Below are 18045 nucleotides of genomic sequence, written 5' to 3'. Positions count from 1 at the left end.
GTAAATTTTCTTTAAAGTTTATTTATTTATTTTGAGAGAGAAAGAACATGAGCAAAAGGGAGCAGAGACAGGGGAGAGAGAGAATCACAACCAGGCTCCTCACTGTCAGTATAGAGACTACTGCAGGGCTCAAACACACAAACTATGAGATCATGACTTGAGCTGAAACCAAGAGTTGGACACTCAACAAGCTGAGTCACTCAGTTGCCCCCAAGATTGTATTTTTAATCTTAAAGCTGTTAAAACTCACATATAATATAAATTGATGTATATTATAATTGATGGGTGTATATGTAGATATTACATTAAAAAACAGTGATAAATTTCTCATGGAAATTGCTTTCCCTTTTTCCCTTTTAAAGATATATGTCAGGAACGTGAAGAAGAAGTAGTTTTAGTTTCATCTGCATATGAAATAGATGTTCGTTCATGTCTTCTTAACCCAAATGAAAAGAAAGGCACTATAATTTGGTATAAAAATGACAGCAAGACACCTATATCTATGGAAGTAGACTCCAGGATTCATCAGCACAATGATAAACTTTGGTTTGTTCCTGCTAAGGCAGAGGATTCAGGACATTACTATTGTGCAGTAAGGTAAGAAAGGGATTAATATGTTACAAACATGTGTTCTGTGTGGCTGTAGCGGTTAAGGACTGAAATCTCTTTAATGGTGCTTAATTCATCAATTTTGATTTATTTTAGAAATGCAACTTACTGCCTCAAAATTAAGATAACCGCTAAGTTTGTGCAGCATGAACCTAACTTGTGTTACAATGCAGAAGCTATATTTACACAGAAACTACCCGTTGCAAGAGATGGACAACTTGTGTGTCCTTATTTGGATTTTTTTAAAGATGAAAAAAATGAGTTACCCAAAATACAGTGGCATAAGGTAATTTTATGTTAAGTACGGTATTTTACTTTTCTGTCAAATAAAATAGTAGTCTGTCCTGGACAATAGGGTGAATCTGTAGAATACTTTTTCATTTGACATGTTGTTTGCTTTTGTGTGTGTAACTTATTAGAAATTTTTTAAAAAGTTGTAAGACTACATACGTTTAATTTGTAGATTAATAAAAATCTTACTTTCTCTTAATTTAATAAGATTGAGAAAATTATAGTAGAAATAAAAGATATTTAAAAATAAGACTTATTATAAATTTAAGGTTTGTAAGATATCCCTATTTATTATAAAATATTTACTTTTTTCTTTATTAAAAATATTAAGTGGTCCTTAAATAACTTAGTGGTCTTGAAAGTAGATTGACTAGCACTTCATGGAACACATTACATTTTTTGGTACCTTGATCTGCCTAGTTGGTTGGAGCTTGGGTGGGGAATCATCTTGCAGGGGTTAAGAAATACAAAATAAACAGTGTCAATGAAGAAAGGAAGTACAGTGTGAGTAAGAAAATACAATGTTTCCTGAAACATGTTTTTCTTGCAAAGTACATTTGTCTTCACTTGTCTTCAAAGTGCATGGCTCATAGGCATAAACATTTAATATCCTGGAAACATCATTGTGAGTATTGCTTAAAATACACTATATTAAAACTTGTACGTAAGGAACATAGTCATATATATATATGTGTATATATATATATATATATATATATTCATACATATGCTGTGATCATGTGCCTGGTGCAAAACAGAAGAGAAATAAATAGGCATATGATGATTATTTTTGTAAATTTTTCTGGGATTTTCAATTCACATATGTATAAATATATATGAATTGTGTGTGTGTGTACACACACACTCATGCGTAAAACATTTACCAGTGTGAGAAAACAGTTTCTTTTGTTGGTAGGCTGGGGGAAATCATTAATTGGTTTTCAGTACATCCTTCTTCTCCCTCTGTCTAGGATTGCAAACCTCTACTACTTGACAATAAGAACTTTTCTGGACTGACAAATAGACTCATCATGACAAATGTGACTGCAGCACATATGGGGAACTATACTTGTCAAGCATCCTATACATACTTGGGAAAGCAATATCGTATTACCCGGGTTATAGAACTTATCACTCTAGGTGAGTCCTAGCTCTAATCCCGGTAGTTTGAATCTGGGAAGGCCCGGAAGCCATGATTCTAATATTGCCTTCATTGTTCATGGAGGAACCAAATCCAAGAGCAGCTTGATGACTTGCCAGATGTCATGTGGCTTTAGTTTCGTTTTTGTTGCTAATACTGTGTCTGTGTTTTGCATTCCTGCTTCAGAGGCAAGGCTAATCAGACCAACAGTAAAGAGCTGTTTTCCAACGGAAGTAAGAGGTGTGTTCTCTGGCATGGCTAAAGATGCTTCTTCCAGAGAGCTCTGTGGTTCCCTGTGGCCGGTGTACGAGGAAGAGTAGTTCCAAGCACTTTGGCTTGGGGAGTCTGAGTGTGTAGCAGTGAGAGTTGTTGGTGTGATAGGGTGAACGCTGATGGGCTTTGGATCACATTGCACTCCCAGAGCACGCTCTACCTCTTGTTAGTTTCTTGTTAGCTCACTTGACCTCTCGAAGCCTGTTTCCTGTTCTGTAATGTGATACAGCCTTCCAAGGTCATTGGGGAGATTAGCAGTCAAGCATGCTCAGCTTGTGGTCGTGTGCCCAGTGCAAAACAGAAGAGAAATTAATAGGAATATGATAATTATTCTAGTAAATCTTCCCAAGGCTTTCAATTCTCTATTAACTACGTATCACCTTAGAAGCTATTACAAGGAAATGCACTCCTACAAATTACCTGGGGATGGTCAGAATGCTCAACCTTTCTGCAAGTATCAGATTTTGTAAGCTGTCAGTAATAGAAGAAGAGTTACTTTAATCAGGACTTTAAAAGTTAAAGGAGTCTTACTAGTAATTATGCTGAGACAAGAGGCATAAATGAGGACTATCTTAGATAATTCCAAAATATGATCACCCTACCTATAGCTAGGTGTTCTCAATAGTCTAATAATTTATATTTTTAAACATTAAGTTTATTGAATCACAATTAATTCCTTACCCACGTCCTACAAGCACCAGTGGGTTATAATTTCCAATAGTGTTTATATCACAACCACCCTGAGATTTTAGCAACCCCTCTCTGGCCGTTGTGTAGCTCTGGCTTGTCTTTCTTGACATATAGCCACCAGAGCGGCAGACAGTGTTTTAGAGAGAACTAGGGAACTTTTAAGAGAGCTCAAATATGTTTTAAATACCCTCCATCTCCTTTTCTGATCCCTTCTATAGAAATAATATACTTCATCAGAGATGAGGTCACATTTTGTTTTCATAAAGGCAGATTCAAAAATATTAACTGAGCGTCTCCTCTATGCCAGGCACACTGTTCTAGTAGGTACACATTAGGGGACAAAAGAGACAATATCCTGTTCTGATGGGGCTTCCTGTTTTGTTGTTGCTTTGGTTTGGTTTGGTTTGACTGTGGTGGAATCCGGGGCATTCCAGTTCATAGTTTCTCTGGCTTGGCCACAGTTCAGCTTTTGAAGCTAATCTTCTTGTAAATAAAAGTCAGATGGGTTTCTGGAGCCCCTTAATGCTTTTCCGCCCTTTTTAGTAAATTATGCCAAATTGCTTGTCATTCCACTCTTGGGTCATTACTAAAATTACTAAATACAAGCAGGTCTAGCACTGGACGGTCCTTCTGGGTAATAATGCTTCATCCACAGAAGTGCCTTTCCACAGCTACTTGCTTTTCCTGATTTGCTTTAAGAGAGGCACTTGTCTGGACTCCTGGCGATGTGTGTGTCTGTAGCACCAAACTCCAGGGGCTCAGTAGGACCCAGGCTTTCTGGCGGGCATTCATGGTTTTGCAATGGCCTCTGTCGTGGCCTCCTTCCTTCACCTCTTGCCTTCTCTCTCCTGCCATATATACGCTGGGCTTTCAGGGAAATATTTGACCAGACTCCATGTGATATATTTTGGTATATTTTGCTAACTGTCGTCATCAGTTGAGATTCTGCTCTCTAAGAGACTAAGAAACCCTGCGGATGTTTGTCTTTCAGAGGAAGACAAGCCCGTGAAGCCTGTAATTGTGAGTCCAACTAATGAGACAATGGAAGCACGTCTGGGTAAGTGGGCTCCAATCAGGATATGCTCAAATCATTATTTTGAACTCAAGGGTTAGATCAGCTCTGCCTTTACCACATGTAACCTAAATCCTTTACTGAATATGCCTGTAATTAGTGGGAAACCGTGGTACAGTTAATGTCTTTAAATGTTTCTTTGGATTTCTGGCCTCTCAGGACAAAAATCTAGCCTCGTCTGATTTGTCCACTCTCACTTTCCTGTGGATACTTATTACCCATGGAAACACTAGCCAAAGGCCAAGTTCAACACGACTAGAAATGAGAAGTGTAATTTATCTGACTGGCACAGGATGGATTTCTTATGTCCGGAAAAACTTAACGTTTTTAGACAGAAGAATAAGAGAACAGACTAAAAAGGATAAGTATTTTTTTCTAGGATGACCATCAAGTCAGTGAAAATTTTTTATTGCAGGAAAAATAATCTTATAAATTTATATATACATAATATATATATTACATAATCTTGTAAGCATCCAGACCTAAACTATACAGCGCAGTAACCACCAGCGATATGTGGCTGTGGACATGTAAATTTAAATTAAGTAAATTAGTTAATTTAGTTCGATTAAAAATGAGTTCTTCAGTCATGGGAGCCATATTTCAAGAGCTTAATAGCCATATGTGGCAAGTGATTACTGCATTAGCATAAATATAAAACATTTCCTTTGTCCCTGAAAATTCTATTGAAAACCACTGGTCCAAGCATAAATACAGATGTTTATATCAGAGGATCGAAAACCAAGCTGGCATACAAAGTTCTCTTCTGTGAAGACCGTGAATAGTTATACAGAGATCAGAAGGTAAAAGTTTGTGACCAATGCATGCTGTATGTGTCCAAGTCATTATTAATGATGGAAGGTAATATAAAGGCATTCATAGTTGTAAAAAGAACAAAGACGTGAAAACTCACAATTAAATATAAGCCAACAGAATCTAGAGCAGTGTTCCTTAATCCTTTTTTTCCTCCGCATTACTGCTCCCCTGTAGAGCCTAAAAAGGTATTTCCCCCCTGCCCCCACCCAATCTTCTTCCCTTCTACAGTTTTCTAATCCCACAGATATATTGTATATCTGTTGATGTGCCGTGCCCTTTGCAGGGCTACAAACCATTGCAATATCTAAGGATTTTCTTGCCTTCTTCCCAAGATCCACTTTTTGCCCTAGTGGCCATAGCCCCTGTTGGGAATTCTTATTCTAGACTGTGTACACTTCAGAGCACTATAGTTTAGGTGACATTGATCTCCAAATCTAAAAATAGCCCTATATTCAGAAACATATTTTAATATATCATATTTTATCATTTTTAATATATCATGTTGGTCAGATGCACACATCACCCTGTCATATGATTACCCTGAAGGTCGAACAGGCATTTGATAAGATTCAATATGAATTACCAGTAAAGTAACTGAGGAACTGAGGGATACTTCCTTAACTTAATAAATAACATCAATTCAAACCAATAGTCAATAACATTCTTTTTTTTAATGTTTTTTTTTTTTTAATTTATTCCTGAGAGAGAGAGACAGCGTGAGCAGGGGAGGGTCAGAAAGAGAGAGAGACAGAATCAGAAACAGGCTCCAGGCTCTGAGCTAGCTGTCAGCACAGAGCCCAACGTGGGGCTCGAACCCACGAACTGTGAGATCATGACCTGAGCCAAAGTCGGCCGCCCAACCGACTAAGCCACCCAGGCGCCCTGGTCACTAACGTTCTTGATGGTGAACCACTGTAGTGTTTGACTTTCTACAGGTATAGACTCCCTCCCCTCACTGAAGTTAAGAGCAAGACAAAGATGGCCACATAACCAACATTACTTAACATATTGTAGAAGTGCCCACTGATACATACTTACTTACTATAAGTAAGTAAGTAAGTAAGTAAGTCATACTTACTGTAAGGGAGAAAAGGACTTTATTATTAAAATTAAAATTAATATATTAATTGGCTAGATATAAAATTAATATTCTAGGTATAGCAGATGTCCCTCCAGCTCTGGTGGTGTGCCGTGGGGAAGACATGGATTTGTGAGCCCCAGAACAAGGGCTACCTCTTTGAGGTCACTGCTGTGCAGAGGAGACGCTGGGTGAAGCCATCATCACCATGTCTGACTGGGAGACAAAGCCTTCAAGTGGGGACTTGTGGGATAAGAAGGAAAGAGCATGCATTAAACTCAGAGTCGGACAGGATGGCAGTGAGATTCACTTTGAAGTGAAGATGACATGTCTCAAGAAACTCTAAGAATTATACTGTCAAAGACTGGAAGTTCCAGTGACTCCACTCAGGTTTCAAAGGTCAGAGAATTGCTGATAATCACAGTCAGAAGGAGCTGGGAATGGAGGAAGAAGTGATTGAAGTTTATCAGGAACAAACAGGGTCCTTCAGTGGTTTAGATATCTTTTTATCTTTCATTTTTTTCCCCTTCAATCCCTTTTTACTTTTAAAAATACTTCTTTCATCTTGTGGTGTTCAACATGGAACTGAAGACTGGCACCTTACCTCTTTAAATCTTTCAGTAATTTGAATTCTAGTGTCCATTTGTCATCATTTGTTTTCATGGTGCTGATTTTTGGTGATCAAACCTCAGCCTCCTTCCTTTGTCCTCTCCTTTTTATAAATCACGTGTGTGCACAGAGGGGCCATCTTTTCCAGGCCTGTGCATCTTCAGGCTTGTGGCGACTAAGACTGGCCAATGTGAGTGTTCATAATGGCTTTCCAATTGGCTCTGAAGTTCTAGCACGATCGCTTCTCTCCTGGACTTGTGGCTGTCAGTGGGAGACAGAAGTTTCTCAGAGAACTGAGCGGTGGCAAAATGGCCTTTCCTTAATGTAAAGCTGCTTTTAAAATCTGGGGGTCTGGACCCAAAGAAGAGGAATGTCGGGTTGGAGTAGAGTTGACATAGAGATGGTACGAATACTAACTAACTCCAAAGATGGTGTCACTGAAGAGAAAGCGTTTTAAGATGAAAGAAAATCTTGTCAGAAGATCCCTGAAAAGTTCTGGTTTTCATAAGCAGTGAATAAAGTTATTCATTCACAAGTGTATACCACCGAACAGTGCACTCTTTTATTTTATTTGTACTTTTTGGCCTGGGATATGGGTTTTAAATGAACATTGTCTATACCAACTTAATTAAAATAAAATGCTTGTAAAAAACAAAATCAATAGTCTAAAAATGATAAACTTGTTTGGCAATAACCAGCTAGAAAATGTAATGGCTTGGAAAGAGGTCCTATTTGCAACATGTCACAAAGATATCTCTAAAGTTTCTTAGCAAAATCTTTTTAAAAATAAACAGGATTTAGAGGGGAGAAAAGATTCTGACATACAAATCTCGGGAAAATTGAGATTTAAAGCATACATATTGACAAGGAGTGGGAGCTATGTTGTTTCCAATGAGGAGAAAATTGGTACTTAGTGGGAAAAAATCTAAATCAATAGAAAGACTGTATGTCTGAGGCATTAAAGATTTATGGGGAGGTAGTCAATTAGGATAAAAATGTCTAAAATGGCTCAAAAGGGAGCAATAATGGAAACAATCTTGAGAAACACCAATTTAAGGAAAACTGTAATAGAAATGTATGTTTTTCATATGTGGAAAATTAGAAATTATAAAGATATCAACTCTTAAAATTATAGCTTTAAAAAAATTTTTTAATGTTTATTTTTGAGAGAGAGAGAGAGAAAGCAGGGGAGGGCAGAGAGAGAGAGGGAGAGAGACAGAATCCGAAGCAGGCTCCAGGATCCGAGCTGTCAGCACAGAGCCCAATGTGGGGCTTGAACCCATGAGCTATGAGATCATGACCTGAGCTGCAGCTGCATGCTTAACTGACTGAGCCACCCAGGCGTCCCTAAAATTATACTGTTAATGGAATTCCAGAAAAAATATGAATGGGCTCAAAAGTTTGCAAGTGATTCTAAAATTAACCAAGAATATTAAATGATGAGATTATTAAAATAATATTGACAAGAAGAGCTCTAAATTATACCAATATTTACCCTAAAACTGTAGCAATTAAGATTGTGGTATCCTTGGCATCAGTATACCCACTCAGATCAACCAAGAGAGTCCCAAATAAATATTTTATTTTATAACAAAAGTGGCATTACAAATTATTTTCCAATAAGGGGTTCTGAAGTGATAAATGAGCTATTTGGATAAAAACATGAAGTTAAGTCTCTCCTTCACACCATACCCAATTACATTCTAGACAGAGTAAAGAACTAAAACAGTCAAAACAATTGCAGCAGTATATACCTCAGTGAGAACGGACATGGATATTTTCCTGATTTGGTGGTAGAGCTTTAAGAAAAAAATTGTGAAAACAGATGAAACAGAAATTTGATGAAAAAAAAAATCTACACCAAAGAATTTCCATTAACAAATAAAACAAAAGCAACAAACTCTGAAGGTTATTTGGAATAGTTTTCATGTATGATAAAAAGTTAATATCCTTGAAGAATAAAGAACTCCCATACAGAAGTGAGGTTAATATGAGAAGCAATTAAATAATGGACAGTAAGCATAACAAACAGTTCTTAACCACAAACCAACACTGAGCTTCTAAAAGATGTCCATTCACCATGATTTCAAGAAATGCAGATGAAAATTTAAATTTTAAATTTTTTCAAAGTTTCTTTATTATTTTGAGAGAGAGAGAGAGAGAGAGGAGAGAGAAGGGCAAAGAGAGGGAATCCCAAGCAGGCTCCACACTGTCTGCACAAGCCTGATGTGGGGCTCAACTCAAGAAGCATGAGATCATGACCTGAGCTGAAATCAAGAGTCAGATGCTTAACCAACTGAGTCACTCAAGCACACCAAGAAATGCAGATGAAAATTTAAATGGCGGTTTTAATTCTCTCATTGGACAATCATTAACCAAAAATATTTGGAATCTGGGGGGATTGGGGGTTAGCTAGCACTTGCATACCCTGCTGGACAGAGTGTAGACATGTACAGTCTCATTTGGAAGAAGGAGGAGGACTTTTAAAATATGTTTATCTCTTAATTCTACTTCCAGATTCAAAGTAATACTTCAGGGTATATACAATATTGATGCATAAGCATGTTCATTAGAATATAGTCCCAATAATGAAAAATTAGAAACAAATTGTGTTTAGCAATAGGAAAACCATTAATCATAGTAGATCTGTATTATGGAGTTCTAAGTATTCATGAAATGTCTCTTTTGGAAGGCTGAGCTGAAATTCCCAGTATACAATGTTTACAAATAGCAGACAACAATGTTCCATTTTAAAAATTGCTCATATGCACAGAGAATGAGATACATGAGGTTACTAATCACCGTTATCTCCAAGTGGTAGGTCAAAGGGCAATTTTTGTTTTTCTTTGTACTTTTCTAGAATTGAAAATTTTTCATCAATAGCCATTTACCAATCTAGATCAGATAAAAATCAATTGCTCTGATTAAAAATACATTGTTTTGCAGGATCCAAGCTACAGTTGATCTGCAATGTCAGTGGCCAGCTGAGTGACTTTGTCTACTGGAAGTGGAATGGGTCATTTATTGATGAAGATGACCCAGTGCTGGTGGAGGATTATTTGCCGTAAGTATGCTAAAAGCCTATCATGCACAAAGAAGTTTTGGTATTAAATTTCATATCATGCTTTATACAACCTTAATGGTTTCATTGAATCTCAAGAGTTAGTTGGCAGTTGACTGGCCCTTGACCCTTTACTGCCCATATTGAGTTTCGCTGAGCTTAGCAGGATTTATAAGAACTTATACACTTCAGGTAAAAACACATGTCATCCTGGTACAAATTCTGAACCACTTGGAAGGCTTTCTCTTGAATGTAGATAGATGTGTTACAGAATTCCAGTGAAACAACTTTCCTGAATTACCCTTTATGATATTCTTTTTTTTTTTTTTTTTTTATTTCAACGTTTGTTTATTCTTAGAGAGCATGAGTGAGGGAGGGGCAGAGCAAGAGAGGTGCACAGAATACAAAGCACGCTCCAGGCTCTAGCTGTCAGCACAGAGACCAGCACGGGGCTCGAACTCACAAGCCATGAGATCATGACCTGAGCCAAAGTCAGATGCCCAGCCGACTGAGCCACCCAGTCACCCTGATATTCTGGGTTTTTTAAAGCAGTTTAAGAAAGACTCATTAAGTGGGCCAAGAATCTGGCACTCTACCTCTCAACTCTCAAGTGACTTTCTGTTTCCTCTCTCGGGATCAGCTCCTGACTCCTTAGCATTCTCCTTGCTCACCTGTCCCAATCTCCTGTTTCATGTATTCTCTGTGCCCCATGGCGGTTAACATGTGCATCCATCTTTTTCTTCTTGGAAGCTGGTAATTTTAATATGACCTCTGCTACTGACTCTTTCACTGACTGTGGTCTTCAGGCTATAAAATCTCAGGTCAGTGTTGCCAACAGCCTGATTGTTATCCCTGTGCTTAGTGCTGGTGATAATGCTGCTGTAACTCACGTGGCAAATAAAGAGATAAATCATGTGTATGTGTCTCAGTTGTAGTAGTTTTGCTTAAACAACTTCATTTATTCTCTCTTTTTTGAACAGAGTGGAAAATCTTTCAGCCAGAGGAAAGAACACAATCATCACTGTGCTTAATATTTCACAAGTGGAAAGTAGATTTTATCTATATCCATTTATCTGTGTTGCCAAGAATACAGATGGTATGAATTCGGCATATATCCAATTAATACATCCAGGTAAACAACAACATATTTGAAATGCAGTTTGGGTTTACTGTTGCAAGATTCCATGACTTTGAGATTCGCAATGCTATCGCCTCTGCTTAGAAGCTCTTGGATTCCTCTTAACCTGGCAAATTTCTATGCTTTCACTTGTCAGCTGAACTATTTCTAGGAAGCTTTCTCTCTTGCTGCCTGCTCTTAACAAGCTCTCTGCCCAGACAGATGAGGTTAGTGTCTCTGTTATATACTTTCAGAGAACCCTATGTCCCTGTCACAGTATCTGTCATACTTAGTTTTCTTTCCTTGAATTAAGTTCTATGTTGGTGCTGACCGTTTATCTTACCAATCATTCTGTATCCAGAGCTAGTAGTGACTTAAGTATGGTATATTGTAGGTACCTGATGAATATTTTTAGGTAAATGACAGCATAATGGATGAACAGGGGAAGCCTAAATATCCAGTTTCCAGAGAGGAAGTCAGAAATTACTAGTTCTCTTCAACTGTGTAATGAAACACAGTATTGAAAATTTTTGTGTAATATTTTGATTGTAGTTGAATAAAAATAGTGTATTTATAAATGTGTACATGGAGGAAAATGTAAAAACCTAGAGACAGATGATTAGAATTAGTAAATGAATTTGGCACGATCACTAGTGTTTCTGTGGGTATGTGTTTAGGTGGGTGTGTTGTTGTGGGCAGGTTTATTCTAGAAGTCATATGGAAATGTAAAAGAACAAAAATAATCGAGATAGTCTTGCATAAAAACAAGAAATATGGAAGATTTACACTACAGGTATCATGATCTTGTGTGAAGCTACAGTCATTAAGGCTATAAATGTGAACTATCCATTGGACCAGTTGGATATGGGTCTGGAAAATGTGCAATCCTGATTTCTAGTTCATACCCGAATCAGCTGCAGATGGATTGAAGACCCAACAGGGAAATTAGAGTGATAGAGCTTTTAGATTCTCTTTTCCGGATGCCTGTATGGTCCCTGAGGTTTAGAAGGCACTTTCTTCTTTCTTCCCTACGCCGTACCCGTTACCCCTCCTTCACCTTACTTCTCTGCCCCTCCCCCACTGCAATCTTTGGGTGAATAATTAGAGAGTGAAGCTAAGAGAGTGTGGAAGAGTGAAACATACTGTATGGGATTCCTAAGCCCTTTCTTTCCTCTCCCAGACTTCAGGTTTCCCCAGCTAACTCTTGTACCTCCAGAAACTTTTGTAGACTTTTGAGTGACTCTGACTTGTTTTACTCTGAAATGCTCTATTCTGTGGTCTTTGGCATTTTTTATTATATGGCTGTATACAGTGGGCCCTTGAACAACATGGGGATTAGAAACACCAATGCTCTCATTCCTGGTCAAAAGTTGAGTATAACTTTGACTCTCCCAAAACTTAACTACTTATAGTCTATTGTTGACCAGAAGCGTGCTGGATAACATGAACAGTTGAGTAACACATATTTTGCATGTTGTATGTATTATATACTGTATGCTTATGCTTACAAAAAAGTAAGCATAAAAAGAAAATGCTATTAAGAAAATCATAAGGAAAATACATTTACAGCACTTTACTGTAAAAAATGGACCCAGAGAGTCCAAACCTGTATTGCTCGAGGGTCAACTGTATTATAATATTTAGGTGGAAATTTAATACATTGTACCTCAGTTTTATACAGTATCAATTCTAGACAGCTTTGTACATTAGTATGCATTACTAAGTTGTGATCATGAATAGGTTAATATTGTCTGGGATTTGGGATTGCAGGCCAATCCCAAAAATGGTCTCTTTGGGATGATAATATTTAATTTGGTATGCTCCAATTTTTAATTCTTCTGGTTCTAACGTATTTTTTTCCTTTTTTCTTCCATAGTCCCTGATTTCAAGAAGCACACAATTGGTATATTTGTCATGTTAACTCTAGTAATTACATGCTCTGTTTTCATCTACAAAATCTTCAAGGTTGACATTGTGCTGTGGTACAGGGATTCTTGCTATGATTTTCTCCCCCCAAAAGGTACAATTTTGTATTCTATTCAATATTTCCTTGTTGGAGATAAGGGGTAGTTAAGCAATGTAGAAGAGAGCTGAGAGGGTTTTTACTTAAATTGTAAAATGAAATGTGGCCTATACAAGAATAGTAACTATTCTTATATATAATTATAGTTTTGGGACTGAATAGACTGAATATCATTGTTTTCCAAGTTACTGCTTTGGTGTTCACAATGGTGGGATAAACAGGCACTGAGAGCATCTGTTGGTAAATCCAGGATGTGTTGTTTGAGCGCCTGCTCCATGCTGGTTAGGACATAGATGACTCCATGATCTGCCTCCAAAGGAAAGAAATGATGATTTTCATGTGTCAGGGAAGCTTTCACTTTCTCCTTTGTTTAAACCTTGCAAAAAAAAAAAAATACTACCATAATACATAAAAGGAAGAATGGATAGAATTCAGGGCCAAGACAACTGGGAAAGAAGAAAAGACCAGTGACGGGGAGCCTGGGTGACTCAGTCGTTTAAGCTTCTGACTTTGGCTCACGTCACGATCTCACAGTTCTTGGGTTCGAGCCTCACGTGGGGCTCTGTGCTGACAGCCAGCTCAGAGCCTGGAGCCTGTTTCACATTCTGTGTCTCCCTCTTTCTCTGACCCTCCCCTGCTCACACTGTCTCTCTCTTTCTCAGAAATAAATAAAACATTAAAAAAATTAGAAAAGACCAGCGAGGCAAGGATAGTTCCCAGACCAAGAGGTACACAATCTCTGCATAGGAGGTGGCCGTTCAGCAACATAAGAACACCTTCATAGTAAAGCACAATACATAGAAACTTGTAGATGAACACTTCAAACAGTTATTAGACTTTTGGCATCGCTACTTCATTCATACCATCACACACACATGACATTAATAATTCATTCTGAAGTGCATGTTTGGGATGCTGACTTTACCAGATCTCTTGTTGCAAATGGACTGGGTCCAAATACATCTAAATATTTTATGTTTCCCCCTCAAGCTTCAGATGGAAAGACCTATGATGCATACATACTATATCCAAAGACCCTTGGGGAAGGGTCCACCTCGAATTCAGATACTTTTGTGTTTAAAGTCCTGCCTGAGGTCTTGGAAAAACAGTGTGGATATAAGCTGTTCATTTATGGAAGGGACGCCTATGTTGGGGAAGGTATGTGTGTCAAAGAACAAAAAATGGTTGTAAAAATAATTGCTAAAGCTAGGTTTCATCTTTCAGGAAGAACTGTGGCATTAGGTGTGCATATTTGGTAGTTTCAAGAACTTCCTCAGTGGTGGGTGTTGATGATTTCCACATCTATTAAGTGCAAAATGTACTACTTACTTTTCTTGTATTTTGTCGGCACAGGAATTAACACAGTTTTATTTATTTTTGGAAAACTTCAGAACTAGTTAGATCTGCTAGTTACTTTACAACTGAGACAGTAAAATAGGAGTGGAATAGATCAAATGGTTTAAGGTTTTAAAGTTTCTACCAGGCGTATTCTGAGTCCTAAATGAAATCTTGAGCTTTTGTGGGCGGGTTTTAAGCTGGTCTTTAATTAGGATGAGAAAAGAATATTGGAAGACATAGGGGATGGGGGTCGGCTTTTGGCTTGGGAGCGAATGATTATAAATTGAAATTTTATGTACTCTGCCGGGCTTCCTGTTTTTCAGACATTGCTGATGTCACTAATGAAAACATAAAGAAAAGCAGAAGACTGATCATCGTTTTGGTCCCAGAAGCATCAGGATTGGGCTGGCTGGGGAATTCATCTGAAGAGCAGATAGCAATGTACAATGCTTTCATTCAGGATGGGATTAAAGTTGTACTGCTTGAACTGGAGACAATCCAAGACTATGAGAAAATGCCAGAGACCATTAAATTCATTAAGCAGAAACGCGGGGCCATACGCTGGTCAGGGGATTTTAGAGAGGGCGTGCAGTCTGCAAAGACAAGGTTCTGGAAGAATGTCAGGTACCACATGCCTGTCCAGCGGCAGCCACCTTCGTCCAAACACCAGTTACTGTCCCTGGCTCTGAGACCAGACTCTAAGAAGAAGCTTCCGAGGGAGGTGCAGGTGCCTCTCGGGTAGCAGGGAGAAGCTTGGCCAAGAATTCCTTGTGACTCCTGTCCTCTGGCATCACAGGCCGGGCTGTGCCCGCACTGACTGTACAGTCATAAAATGCCCGCGTAGAGTCCCTTATCCTTGAGATCACCTGGAATCGGATTGCTCAGGGAACAGGATGTGGTGACGGTAGCAGGTCAGGGCAGTTCAGAATGAGGGCTCGCAAGTCCTTTGAAAGGGCCCCGGACGTCCCGTCTGAATGTTTGAACTGCTGAGAACAGACACCAGGACGGCAAATGAGAGCTAAGAACAATCAGGAAACATTTACCCTCCAGAAAAGGTTTTTTGGCGCTGTCCACAGTCCAGGGAGGGCAGCTGTGGCCTGGCCTGGGGATGGCACAGTCACCGGCTCCCCCAGGGGCTTCCCTTGGCGCTGCAGCAGGCCAAGTGAGACTGGTATTTCACAGAGGAGGAAAGAAGCATGCTTGGAGAACTTTCCATTTGCTCTGCACTTTCCCTACTCATCGACAGCCGGCAGTCAGTTTCCAAAGACTGAATTTCATTTCGTGGCCCTTTAAAATTCTCATTTCAGTAAAGAAAGGATTGCACGTTTTTGAGATCACCTTAGCTTTCTGCTGGAGAGAGAGCATTTCCGAAGCAGGAGTAGCAGAGAATTGATCCACCTCCGGACGCCATCCCCCCTGGAATGACCCTTCTGTCGCACCTTCCTCTTGCACATTCCACTTGACTCATCTTTGGAAGGACAGCTTCTCAGTCCCTTTCTCCTTCCTCTCAATCGCACACCTGGGCCATGGATTCACCTTCCTTCATAAAGTGCTGCTCTAAGCTCCTAAAAACACCTCTGCGGGCTCCTCCTGGTTTAGGACTTAAAGCCCAATTCCCCACTTGCATTTCACCGCTGCCGCCCCCTTCCCTACCCCACCCCCCCACCGCCCCGGTCTGTCTGCACAGCTGTGCCCCTCACTGTCCTGCTCTGTGAACTCCCACATCAGCCTTTGGGCCCCTTCATACCTGCGCCTCGTGCTCCTTCATCTCTGCTTCTCCTTCCTGTCTCCTCTGACCAAAATGCCTTCTGGAATTTTCTCCAGCCCGCCAGAGTTGTATGAAATTCAGGATTTACCCCAGCTCTGTTTCTCGAAGAGATTTCCCCAAGAAACTGCCCTAAGACCCCTGCTGTCTGGTGTCGGTCTGACAGCACGTAGTCCATTGGCCATCACTTAATGAGAAGGTTATTCTATGTCCAGCTAGAGACCCTGCTGTCTGCAGGAGAGGCTAGGGGTGTGTCTCCTGTAGACTGTGGTGCCTGCACTTGTGACATAGGTTTGTGTGGGGCTTTCTTGTTGAAGAGTATCCACAGGTTCTCATATTTAAGTTTTGCAATCATCCGAATTTTACAGAGAAAATAAGTGACCTGTCTTTTTAAAAATCACGCTTAGTGCTGTCTGACCTAGGCCTTCTAGCTCCGTCGCTGGCTTCTTAGTGTGCTGTCCTGAACGCTTGACTTCAGGTCATCCAATGTCCCCTTGGCCCCTACCCTGGCACTTTTGTGAGAAGAAATGACCGTCTTCCGGGAGGGTGGCCGAGTCTAGAGATGCTCTCATTTAAGAAACCAAATTCTAAATTTCTGAGCATTGGAATTTCCAAAAATTGTTTCAATTTTACGGAAAATGTTTCTGCTCTCCTAGATTCTTTCCCAAACGGTAGATATTTCTTAGTGAATTAAAAATGAAAGCAAGTTGGTGTTTTGGTCCAGGACATGGTATTTTAAAATGTGATCGTAGTCCTCAGAGAAACCCTGGAAAACTGCAAAGCCAAGTTCACGTGCCATTTGCTGAGGGACATGTGTACCATTTTAGAAGTTGAATGAACATGGACAGGCCCTTTGTTTTTTAAATTTTTTAAGTTTAACGTTATGGGTGAACACAGCCTCATATAGTATATTTTTCTCCCCGAAAGTGGTCAGAGCCAGACAGAAACAGAGTTGAACGCTTTGCCTCTCCTCTCTCCACCTGCTTTTTCTTGGATCCAGTCTGACAGCACTAAGTAATAGTGCGGTTTTGCGACTGTTGCTGCTGTTGTTTTTAAAAAACTGCCTTACTTTTATTTGCCGGAACACACGGACTGTAGCCAGAAGTCTGAGGGGCTCGGGTGGGGGGGCTGATGCTTAGAACGTATAATGTTGTTGATCATTTGTAGTCTGTCATCTGTAAAATATACTTGCCGTGTAGTCCCACGAAAGCCAATTCTGAATATTAGACTTGGCAGCAAAGTTGGCCAGAAAGTAAGGAGCAGGGAGAATAACCAAGAATTGCCAGTGGCATTTGCACCTGGCATTTCAGAAGGGACAAGGACCAAGGGATGTTTCTGGGATCCAGTCTGACAGCAGGAGGGACTGCTGGGGACCAGGAGGAGCCCCAACGGGAAAGTGCATGTCATCATGTCACTCCCAGTGCTCCCAGGGGAGGATTCCGGGGGAAGGAGCTACGCTCCTAGCTCCCTGGGAACTTCCTTTGTTTTGTTGTTTTCCCTGAAAACCTCTTTTAAGCTCTTCCTTTCAGGCCTTTCCCATTAATTAGATTTTACTGCATTATCCGAAGGTGATTTTTTTGTTCCTGTGAGCTTTTAAAGGAAAGTTTGCCACAAAGCATTTCGCTTCCAGTTGTCCAAACTGGCTTAGCAGAATTTATATCTTCCTTCTCTCCCCCACCCCCCTTTGTTTATTTGCAATAACAGAAAAGGTAGTGAGCCATTTTTTCCCCAGTGGTATTTTTGATAAATTATATTTTTACTGGTTGACAATGAAGGGTTTTTTAAAAACTTGTTTGTACCATTCTAAGCAGATACCAAGTATTTTTATATAGGAAAACACCAGATTCGTGTATAGCATGTATCACTGATTGATGGACTGTACTTGTTTTCCAATAAAATTGGCAAAAGCTGGTATTGAGTCTCCTCATTTAAATCCGTTTCCACGCCAGCCCTGCCCTGGGCTTCCCCGGCCACACTCCCGGGTCTGATGTAGGGTGAGCACACCTTCCGTCTGGGGAATTCAGGAACCCTGAGCCAGCCAGTGAGCCCTGAATCCCATCTCTAGCCTCAAGTCTACTCCACTTGTTTGCTGGCTTCTAAAATGGATTAAAACGTGAGTTTTATTAGTGTTAACCCTTTACTAGTCCCAAAAAGACAAGGGC

General features: G+C 39.7%; 1 protein-coding gene and 1 pseudogene across 4 annotated transcripts in view; both read left to right on the top strand.

Moving 5' to 3' along the window:
• The window catches only part of IL1R1 (interleukin 1 receptor type 1), a 42128-nt gene extending 24333 nt beyond the window's left edge, over nt 1-17795 (top strand). For 2 of the 4 annotated variants that reach the window (XM_077749221.1, XM_077749222.1), the window contains exons 4-12: nt 363-597; nt 706-895; nt 1872-2040; nt 3996-4061; nt 9526-9643; nt 10621-10772; nt 12634-12777; nt 13771-13938; nt 14442-17795. In XM_077749221.1, the coding sequence (XP_077605347.1) occupies nt 363-597; nt 706-895; nt 1872-2040; nt 3996-4061; nt 9526-9643; nt 10621-10772; nt 12634-12777; nt 13771-13938; nt 14442-14860 (1661 nt within the window). In that variant the 3' untranslated portion in view covers nt 14861-17795. Of the gene's footprint in view, nt 1-362; nt 598-705; nt 896-1871; nt 2041-3995; nt 4062-6047; nt 6133-9525; nt 9644-10620; nt 10773-12633; nt 12778-13770; nt 13939-14441 lie in introns of those variants that run through there. The other 2 variants (XM_077749223.1, XM_077749225.1) reach the window with 2 other exon arrangements.
• LOC144219258 (small ubiquitin-related modifier 1 pseudogene) lies at nt 6179-6599 on the top strand (annotated as a pseudogene).
• Nucleotides 17796-18045: the final 250 nt, after the last annotated feature.

This window comes from Crocuta crocuta, unplaced genomic scaffold (genome assembly GCF_008692635.1).
Source record: "Crocuta crocuta isolate KB4526 unplaced genomic scaffold, BGI_CrCroc_1.0 scaffold118, whole genome shotgun sequence".
NCBI lineage: Eukaryota > Metazoa > Chordata > Mammalia > Carnivora > Hyaenidae > Crocuta > Crocuta crocuta.
Note: the sequence above shows the minus strand (reverse complement) of the source record. Positions and strands in the feature narration are given on the sequence as shown.